At 46.5% G+C, this 9,798-nt stretch overlaps 1 protein-coding gene across 1 annotated transcript; it reads left to right on the top strand.

Annotated features, from left to right (window-relative positions):
* The first annotated feature begins 3,667 nt into the window (after window positions 1-3,667).
* LOC148045704 (uncharacterized) lies at window positions 3,668-9,525 on the top strand. Its single transcript, XM_087712264.1, has 4 exons — window positions 3,668-3,880; window positions 4,495-7,715; window positions 8,488-8,542; window positions 8,669-9,525. Exons 1-4 carry the CDS (start codon window positions 3,778-3,780, stop codon window positions 9,301-9,303), a joined length of 4,014 nt encoding a protein of 1,337 aa, XP_087568390.1. The 5' UTR covers window positions 3,668-3,777; the 3' UTR covers window positions 9,304-9,525.
* Window positions 9,526-9,798: the final 273 nt, after the last annotated feature.

The following is a 9,798-nucleotide window of genomic DNA, read 5'->3' as shown; positions in this document are numbered from 1 at the left end:
GGCTGCTGAATTCTCTTCTGGCAGCCAAATAAGGTGAGACCAGGAATCGAGAGCAGGGAAGGAACATCTTTTTCTGACACCCTCACCCCAATTATCTTCTCCAATTCCATCTCCCCCCTCCCACAATTCCAAATTTTTGTCTCCCTGGAGAGACCCCGCTTTGCCCTCTTCGCGTGAGATAAGGGGGGGGGGATTTTCTCCCTGGTTCTAGTTTGCTTTTCTCCTTGGTTGGTTTCCAACAGTGGGTGGAAATTCATCAAGGGGAGAAAGAATTTGGGATCATTAAGGAGAAACTTCCGAACAGTGAGATCAATTAACCAGTGGAATGGCTTGCCACCTGATGTTGTGGGTCCTGTCCCCTAAAGAGGTCCATCTGGTGGGGCCCAGAAGAAGGGCCTTCTCTGTGGTGGCTCCCTCCTTGTGGAACAACAACCCCATGGAGATTAGACTGGCCCCCACTTTGACCCTCTTCCGCAAGGCCCTGAAGACCCCATTCTGCCCACAGGACTGGGGAACACAGAGTGCGATGGAGCCCATCAAGCGGCTCATTTGATTGCTTGTTTTCACCAGGAGGCTGAAGGGTTTTTTATTCTTTTAAATGAGGTTTTGGGGTCTTTCTTGTATCTTGATTGTATTTGCATAAGTGGCCACCAAGGCAAATCAATTCCTTGATTTTTCAGTTCTTGTTTCGATTTTAATTCCCTTCTTCATTTAGGATATCTTTATATCTTGCCATTTTTTTCCAATTCAAGAACATTTGGATTAGTGCTTCCATCGTGGATAACCAGACAGTTATTTTCATGCAATCTTTCTCCTTAATTCTTTCCCATGCTAAAAGCAGAGTATTTCTGATATAGTGTCTTTGGAAATACCTGTGTATTTTATTTTTCCCATACCACATAAATGCCACCCCAATTGTAAACCATGTCCTTCTAAAGTCAATATTCTTTTCTTCCTCAAGTTAACCCATTCTTTCACCTATATACGCACTGAGGCGTGGGAATACTGCTCCCAATCAGGTAAATCACATCCCTGCTCATTTTTAGTTTCCTGTAGCATTTTCAATTTTATTCATGCTTTTTTCCCCCTTGCCAAAGAAACTTTAGAATCAATTTCTTTAGATCCTCAAAGAACTTTTTTTCTAGTTTTGTCGGAATTGTTTGGAACAAAAATAATAACTTTGGCAAAATATTCATTTTTATTGTAGCTATTCTTCCAACCATTGAAAACTGTAGATTTTTCCATTTCTCCAGGTCTGACTTTATTTGTTATATTAATTTAAAATAATTATCTTCTTCTCAGTCAATTTATTTTTCTGTTTATTTGTAAGATTCTTTACCAGCATTTTGGCCTTTTCTTGGTTTATTTTTAATCCAGCCACTTCAGCAAAATCTATTAGAATCCCATTTAGATGATAGATAGATAGATAAATAGATAGATAGATAGATAGATAGATAGATAGATGGATGGATGGATGGATGGATGGATGGATGGATGGATGGATGGATGGATGGATCCAAAGCACCAGAAGGCAGGAGAAGAAACAATGGATGGAAAATTATCAAGGAGAGAAACAGTGAGGACAATTCCTAATAGTGAGGACAATTAACCAGTGGAACAGCTTGCCACTGGAAGCTGTGTGTGTTCCATCACTGGATGTTTTAAGGAAGAGACTAAAACCTCCAGTGATGACGTATCCACAACTTCTGGTGGCAAGCTGTTCTACTGGTTAATTCAATCTATCCATGATCATTCATTATCTTTCCCCCATTCTTCTTTGCCTTCTTCTTTAAATTTCTGCTTCTCTGGGTTCAGAATTCTATTTAGGCTTGATTTTAATGATTTATGCGAGAAGCTGGAGCCATCTTAATCTTTTGCAGAAAAAAAGGGGGGGGGGAGACTTCGTATTACCCAGTTCTTGATTTTGTTATTATTTTTTTCCTTTGCTACTTTTCACCTCTCGTTAGTTATAGCTGCTCAAAATATTTTAATTGGAACAAGCTTGCATACAGCCAAACTAGGGTATGTTTCCTCTTCACCTCCTGCTTTTCCAAGTTCTGATTTATGGCAGTTGGTTAATTAGAATTTCCCACACAGGCAAGACTAGGTTATCAGTTGTCAGTGAGGAGATAGTGCTTTTTTCTTGATGTTTCTCCCTTGTTGCATTCCACCATTCATTAATTGGGGTTGCTTAAGATACGTTAGTTAAAAGACACTCGGATGAAGCAAATCTTCACGCTTCTAGACTCCTTTGAAAACACAATCTTTTCAAGTTGAAAACCAAATTTGGAGAGTGTTTGGGTGGGTTTGTCACTTCGCTGCTTTCTCCCTTTCTATCCAAATTGTTTCAAACAAACGGCTTTTGTGGGGGGGGGGTAGTGTTTCAACCCTCCATTTTCCTTTTCTTTCTTTCTTTTTGCAAAAATCCCAATCTGACCATCTCAAGATTCTTTGCCTTTTCCAAGTTTTGATTTATGACTGTGGATTAGATGAATTTTCTTACTGGTCTTTCAACTCTTCCACACCCTCCTGTTCAGTTGCTTTGGCTGGGAGCCAGCTTCTTCTGCAGCCATCTTGCCATGCTGCCACCCCACTCCGATTCAGAGGGCAAATCTCCGACCTGCGAGGGACCTGTTTCCGCCCCCTGGGTCTGATGAGACACTGCCCCTTCTTCCCCCCACTCCAGGGTGGTTCTGATCTAAAAAAGATCTGAATTGGTTTGTCAGACAGGGTTCACGTGAGGGTCTTGAGAACTCACACCCCCCACATCTGTCCAGCTGGAGAACGTCCGGTCGAATCCCCAATAGGACTTTCTGGAGTAGGGTAGGGTAGGATATGTTGTAGTAGAATCAAATAGAACAGAACAGAAGTTTAGTATAGCATATAGAGTAGAGTTTAGAGTAGAACAGAACAGAACAGAGTTTATAGAGTAGAGTTTAGAGTAGAGTGTAGAGTAGAATAGAGTAGAGTAGAAGAGAACAGAGACGAGCAGAACAGAACAGAATAGAAAATAACTGTAAAGGACCTTGGAGGTCTTCAAGTCCAACCCCCTGCTAAGGCAGGAAACCCTACACCAGTTTTAACAAATAGTTATCCAATCTCTTTGTAAAAACTTCCAGTGTTGGGGCATTCACAATTTCTGGAGTCAAGTTGTTCCACTGATTCATCGTTCTAAATGTCAGGAAATTTCTCCTCAGTTATAAGTCGCTTCTCTCCTTGATTAGTTTCCACCCATTGCTTCTTGTTCTACCCTCCAGGTGCCTTGGAGAATAGTTTGACTCCCTCTTCTTTGTGTCAACCCCTGAAATATTGGAACACTGCTATCATGTCTCCCCTAGTCCTTCTTTTCATTAAACTAGACATATATATGGCTCATATTTAAATGGTTGTCCACTACGACTCCAAGATCCCTTTCACAGTTGCTACTATTGAGCAAGGTAGCATCTGTACTGTACCATTTTGTTAGATGGCGCCCAATGTTCACAAGGATACTATTAAAAGGATGTAATTAAAATGATCTTTACCTGAGGAGTTGGGGATTTTGGCCACTCAAAGACTTCTGCACTGCCACCAGTTGTGCTCTGGGACTGCTGCTCCTACCCCAAGGGTCTCTGTGGAGTGTTCCTCTCTCAGCCTACCCAGAGAGTTGACCACGATCAGTGGGGGGAATGTGGCTTGTGCCCACATCCTGCATCACAGAGTCAACTGTCAGTTTTTGCCTCCTCCAGATGTTTCTCCTCTCTTGTAGGGCAGCAGAAGCATCGGCAATTGAAGGAGATGAGCATGGCCCTGGAAGAGGACACCATAGAGATAGCCGCTCTGGGCCGCCCTTTCCAGCTGGGGACGTTGTACGACTGCCGCAAGGATGCGCTCATCCCAGGTAGGAGCTGGAGGAGAGGCTGATGGGTCTCTGGAAGGACGGAGGGAGGGAGAGAAACAGGCACTGCCATCAATGTGCAGCCTCAACCCAGGGACAGAGTTGAGCTCCTGGGTGCATAGCCTGCTAGTAGCAGCTAGCTAAATAGGACCTCCTAGCTGGGAATGAATATCCAACCCTTCACCAAGGATGCAGCCGGACTGGCATTGATTACCCAACATAGAATGGTTCCCCCCCCCCCCGAAGCACAGAAATAGTTTGGGAAAGAGCTAATAAAAGAAGTCTAGGGTCCCCCATAGAATGGTGAACTCAGGGATAAACTTCTGAAGTTGTGGAGCAGGTGACTCTGAATGCTTCATGAAAACATAGTTTCCCCAGGGAGTTCTGGATCTTTCTTGAAATCAATAGATGCATAACAATTCCCATCCCTCTCTACTCAGTCAAAAGCCTTTGAAATGTTGCCATGTTTCTCTGGTGATGATTGGACATAAACGGGGGAAGCCTCCAGGGGGAAGATGTCTCTATTGCCCCACCTCTCTGGAGCTTCTCCATCCAATAACTGGTATTTTCAAGGTCTGGTTTCAATTCATCCTCCTATTTTCTTCTGTTCCTTGCAGGAGTCACCCTTTGGGACTACAGCTCTCTTCAGAAGGACCTGACCATCAAGGCTCAGCCCAAGACAGCCACTGTAATCATTGCATCTGACAGCATAGATGATAAGGCCTCTGCCCTGGACATCCCAGAACCCATTAAGGCCAGTTTCCTCGGGGGGCTGATTGATGTGAGCGGGTCAGCAGAGTATCTTCAGGACACCAAGAAGTCCAAGCAACAGGCCAGAGTCACTGTTCACTACAAAGCCACCACCAAGTATGAACAGCTGACTATGAGCCACCTGGGAATCCAGAATGTCACTTACCCAGCCGTCTTTGAGCAAGGCACAGCCACCCATGTGGTCACTGCCATCCTCTATGGAGCCCAGGCCTTTTTTGTCTTTGACCGAGAAGTTTCTTCAACGGAGACTGTGAAAGATATTCAAGGAAGTCTCCAGGTTACAATCAAGAAGCTGATATCCATCACGGGAAAAGCAGATATGAAGCTAAATGAGGAGGAGAAAGAGAATGTTCTCAAGTTCAATTGCAAGTTCCATGGAGACTTTTATTTGGACAAAAATCCAGTGACTTTCCAAGATGCCATGCAGGTTTACACAACTCTACCAAAAATGTTAGGGAAAGATGGAGAGAAGGCTGTGCCAGTGCGGGTCTGGCTCTACCCACTGAGCAAGCTGGACTCCAGAGCAGCTAAGATGGTCCGTGAGATCAGCATAAAGTTGATCTTTGATGCTGAAAAGATTTTGGAGGAACTCAATGAAATCCAGATGCAAAGCAACGATCTAGCCAAGAATCCCATTGCTGAGACCTTCCCTGAGATCAAGAGGAAGATCCAGCAGTTCAACGATCTGTGCAAGCAACACAGGCGGACTTTCCAGAAACAGCTGGCCAGAATGTTTCCTTCCATCCGGGGAGGAGGGCAGGAGGAAGGGACCCTAGTGGACCTCTTGACGTCTGTCAAACGGTCACCCTTCAACAGCCAAAGACTCTGTGAATTTCTGGACACCAAGGAAAGAGAAATTAACCATGTCAACTCTTGTCTGACTATTCTAAATAATATGGAAGTGATCTCATCTCAGAAGAAGCTGGAAAAAATAGTTCTTGACCCCCAGAATGAATATGTGGTCTCCTTTGTATTTACTTCTTTACATGAAGAGGAGCCATTTCTCTTGAGTTTACAGGATTGGCTTCAGGAGCAATTCTCACAAGAATCGACTAAGTCCACAAAGTCCACTCCCGAGGTCAAGAAAGGCCTGGCCTGGTTTGAGGACAAGGAGAGGATTCGCAATGCTCGCCAAGTTGCCAAATCCATCAGAGACTTTTTCAGTATCAATCAACCAAATGAGAAGGTTAGCTTTATTGTGGCCTCACTTCCAGATGTGGACACCCCAGGAGCCTCAATATACCTTTATGAAGATGGAGAGCTGGTCAGCAAGAACTTTGAGTTGCCCTCAAAACCTCTCCCTTTCCTGGTCAGTGAACTGAGTCATAACAGCATTCAACTGAAGTTTCAGCCAGCAGAATATGGAAAGGGTACAATCTCCAGCTATCTGGTAGAGTACAAGGTTGCAGGGGAAGAAAAATGGAAGACTGTGAGGAGAGAGGATGCCAGGGAGATGTTCCTGCTGAAAGATCTGCCTCCAAACACAGAGTGCCTATTCCGGTATGCTGCTTGTTGCAAGGTAGGCCGTAGCAATTCCAGTGTCCTGAGCCCACCCATAAAGACCCTTCCCACCAGCCCTCCTGAGAAATTAAGAATGGTCACTGTGGCATCTTCTGTCATCTCTGTGGCCTGGATGGGTCCCAGCATTGTTGCCCCAGGAGTTGTGGTCAAGGAGTACAAGGTGGAGTACAGAATGGTGGAGGCTGCAGCTGGGAAGGACCAATGGACTGAAAAAAGTAGTGGGAGAAAAACAGAATTTTATTCCATCAAAGGTCTGAAGCCACAGACGGTGTATAGAATACGGGTGTCAGCTCTGTGTGATAATGGAGCTCTGGGTGTCCCCAGTGAGGAGGTGGAGGTCTCCACATCACTGGAGGAAGAAGATGCAGAAAATGTAGCTCACCAGTTCCTTCAGGAAAGCTCCCTGGTGGAGGACAGACAACCATTACTGTTCACCCTTCCTTTGGAGAAAGTCTCCTCAGATGTCTCCACTTCCTCTCTGTTGTACCAGCTTGGAAAGGAGAACCTGGAAGTGCCCAATAAGGTGATCCTGGTGATGGGAGCAACAGGGAGTGGGAAAACCCTTTTGATCAACGGGATGATCAATTATATTCTGGGTGTCCAGTGGGAAAATAATTTCAGATTCAAACTCATTCATGAAACCACCCAGAGAAGCGAAGCTGGAAGCAGGACGTCTGAAGTCACAGCCTATGTGGTGAACCATCAGAAGGGCTTCCGAATTCCCTATTCTCTCACAATCATTGACACTCCAGGATTTGGAGGCCCAAGAGACACAGAGCAAGACAAACTGGTTGAGAAGAAGCTCCTGGAGTTTTTTTCCACCCAAGGGGGAATTGACCACGTGGATGCCATCTGCTTCGTGGCCCAGGCTTTCCTTGCCCATTCAACTCATGCCCAGAAATGCATCTTTGATTCCATGCTCTCCATGTTGGGAAAAGACGTGAAGGATAATGTGCAACTCCTGTTCACCTTTTCAGATGGGGGGATTCCACCTGTCCTGGAGGCCCTCAAGGAGGCTGACCTCCCGTGTGCTCAAGATGAGTCGGGAACCCCTCTGCACTTCAGATTCAACCATTCAGCCCTCTTTGCTCCCCGTGAACATGGAGGAATCCGTAATGCTGCTTCTGAAATGTTCTGGAAAATGAACACTGAGAGCATGAAGAATTTCTTTGACTCATTAGAGATGCTGGACACTAAAAGTTTAACCATGACCATGGAGGTCCTCAAGGAACGTCAGGTGCTGAAAGCTGCTCTTAGAAGTCCTCCCCCTCCTAAGGTTGAGCAAGTGCACCCAAATAGTTTCCAGATTAGTATTGATCCGGTAGCCATCAGGAAGCCTTCGGTCTCCAGGTACCTGGTGGAATATCGGATTGCAGGAGGTATTTGGAAAAGTCTCAATACCGAAGGCCCTAAGGATCAATTCACCCTGGAAGATGTCAACCTAAATCTTCAGTACCAATTCCGATGTGCAGCTGTGACTCCAGAAGGGCTCGGTCAATGGAGCAAGGCGATCACTTGCATCTGTCCCACAGGGAGGCCTGCTGAGGTAACTTGAGCTGGGGGGAGGAGGAGGAGAGCATAGAATAGCCTGATACCAGTTGTGGGGTCTCCATCTCTGGAGATTTTTAAGGAAAGACTGGACAGCCACTTGTCTGAAATGATATAGGGTCTCCTGCTTGAGCAGGGGGTTGGGTGAGAAGACCCCCAAAGTCCCCCACTCTGCACTCAGGGAGGAGAGCCATGGGGCAGGGGAGGTTCCCAAGGGACAGAATTGGGTGGGGGTGGGGGAGGGCACAGATGCAAATCATCATCCTCAGCAGAGACTGCTCTCCCAGGATTGAAGGGGATTCAAGAAAGAGCCCCCCCAAAGGAGCCTCCCAACCCCCATAACGGATTGAATTCAGAGTAGACCACCTTGGAGGACTTGTTGGGAGGCCAAGGAGAGGGTGGTCGGAGAAGGGGGGAAAGTGGGGTACCTAGAGGAAGACAATCTGGAGCTGTATTAGGAGCAGCTAAAGGGGCAGACAACAGGGGCCCTTTGAGCATGGAGATGGCTGTGGGGAGCTGCCAGCAACTTTGGACATCAACCCCCACCATTCCTGATACTCCCAAGAATTGAAGGGCTGCATAAAAAGGGGGGTGGCACACGGGGAAGGATCAGATGGGTCAGCCTTGAGGGCAGTGAGGAGGGGGTGGCAGCCCTTTTTTTATCCCTCCCCCCAAATACCTCCCTGTGTCTTCCGGGGAAAGGGAGTTTTTGGCATCCTCCCTGCAAGGCAGCCTCTCCTTTGGCTGATTCTGTTTCTCTTTTCATGCAGAAATCCCGGGTTTTGTGCGGTGCGACTGGTCTGGAAATACATGGAAGCATCCCAGGTAAAGTCTTGGGCCCTGGGGGTTTGGGGGGGTGGAGGTTACTGTCCTGGGTGGAAGGACAGGCAACTACGGGTTTACGCTGCTGACCGTGTCCCTTTCTTCTCTCCTCTCCCCTTTGGGTTGCAGGGCCTGAACGGAGGATCGTCCTGGTGGGCAGAAGCGGAAGTGGGATAAGTGCAACAGGAAACACAATTCTGGGGAGCAAAGTCTTTAAGTTTGGTACATCATCTTCATCAGCAACAGAAGTATGCCAAAAGGAGGAAGCACAGCTGAATGGCAGGAAGGTTGTGGTTGTTGATACGCCTGGATTTTTCCATACCACACGTCCACAGAAGGTCACTGATGCAGAAGTGAGCAAGTGCGTGAAGCTTAGCTCCCCAGGTCCCCATGTCATTCTACAGGTAATGCCTCTGAGTTATTTCATCTGGAAGGAGATGGAGGTGACTCAGCTCATCAAAGAGGTTTTTGGCCTTAAAGCCAAGAATTACACAATCCTCTTGTTCACCTGCAAAAAAGGTCAATCTCTAGAAAAATTTATACCTTCCCTAGGTGAAGACCTGAAGGGATACATTGCTGAATGTGGGAACCGGATATTGGCTTTCAACAACGAGGCCGAAGAGGAAGAACGAGAGGCTCAGGTGGCCAAACTGATGGCCATGATTGATGATCTGGTGGAAAGGAACAGAAATGCTCCTTGTTACACAGAAGACATGATGAAAGCCAACCAAAGTCACCACTTCCGATTGTTTCCCTTTGCATAAGAGACCAAAATGACTAATTAAGAGACTGCTCCCAGCTCTGCCATAGGCCTCAGCTCTTCTGTTTGGTGTTCTAATCCAGCCCTCGCCATGTGACCTCAGAAGAACCCAAGTCAGAGATAGATAGCTGAGTCCTCCTCAGCCAATTCCTTCTCTCAGGAACCCATTTTCTCCTCTCTGATGACAGGACTTCCTTCAAGGGCCTTGGAAGATCCACCCCCCCAAATCAACCGGCCTCACAGACTAATTCTCTACCACCAGGACAACTGTCCCTTTGGAAACACAGACTCTTTGGGGCTTCTCCATCTGTCAGTCTTTCAAGGTTGACCAGGCCGGGAAGCCAATAACACAAGAAATATTAGAGTTTGACTTTACTGATATGGGTTATAGTAGCAGAATCTCGAAAGCATCATCCCTTCACTCCCTTTGGCACCAAAGAGCATCAAGGCAGGGCAGCCTTGAGATTCTTTCTCACCCTTACCTGTTTTCCTGGGGTTA

This window comes from Thamnophis sirtalis, unplaced genomic scaffold (genome assembly GCF_051295495.1).
Source record: "Thamnophis sirtalis isolate CommonGarterSnake01/CBP01778 unplaced genomic scaffold, rThaSir2_p1.2 scaffold_4, whole genome shotgun sequence".
Lineage (NCBI taxonomy): Eukaryota > Metazoa > Chordata > Lepidosauria > Squamata > Natricidae > Thamnophis > Thamnophis sirtalis.
The sequence above is the reverse complement of the archived record's forward strand: the minus strand, read 5'-3'. Positions and strand labels throughout refer to the sequence as shown.

Coding starts and splice junctions, on each gene's coding strand:
- LOC148045704 (XM_087712264.1), top strand. CDS start 3,778: ATGAGCATGGCCCTGGAAGAGGACACCATAGAGATAGCCGCTCTGGGC. Junction 7,716..8,487: donor CCACAGGGAGGCCTGCTGAG/GTAACTTGAGCT, acceptor CTTTTCATGCAG/AAATCCCGGGTTTTGTGCGG. Junction 8,543..8,668: donor AATACATGGAAGCATCCCAG/GTAAAGTCTTGG, acceptor TTTGGGTTGCAG/GGCCTGAACGGAGGATCGTC.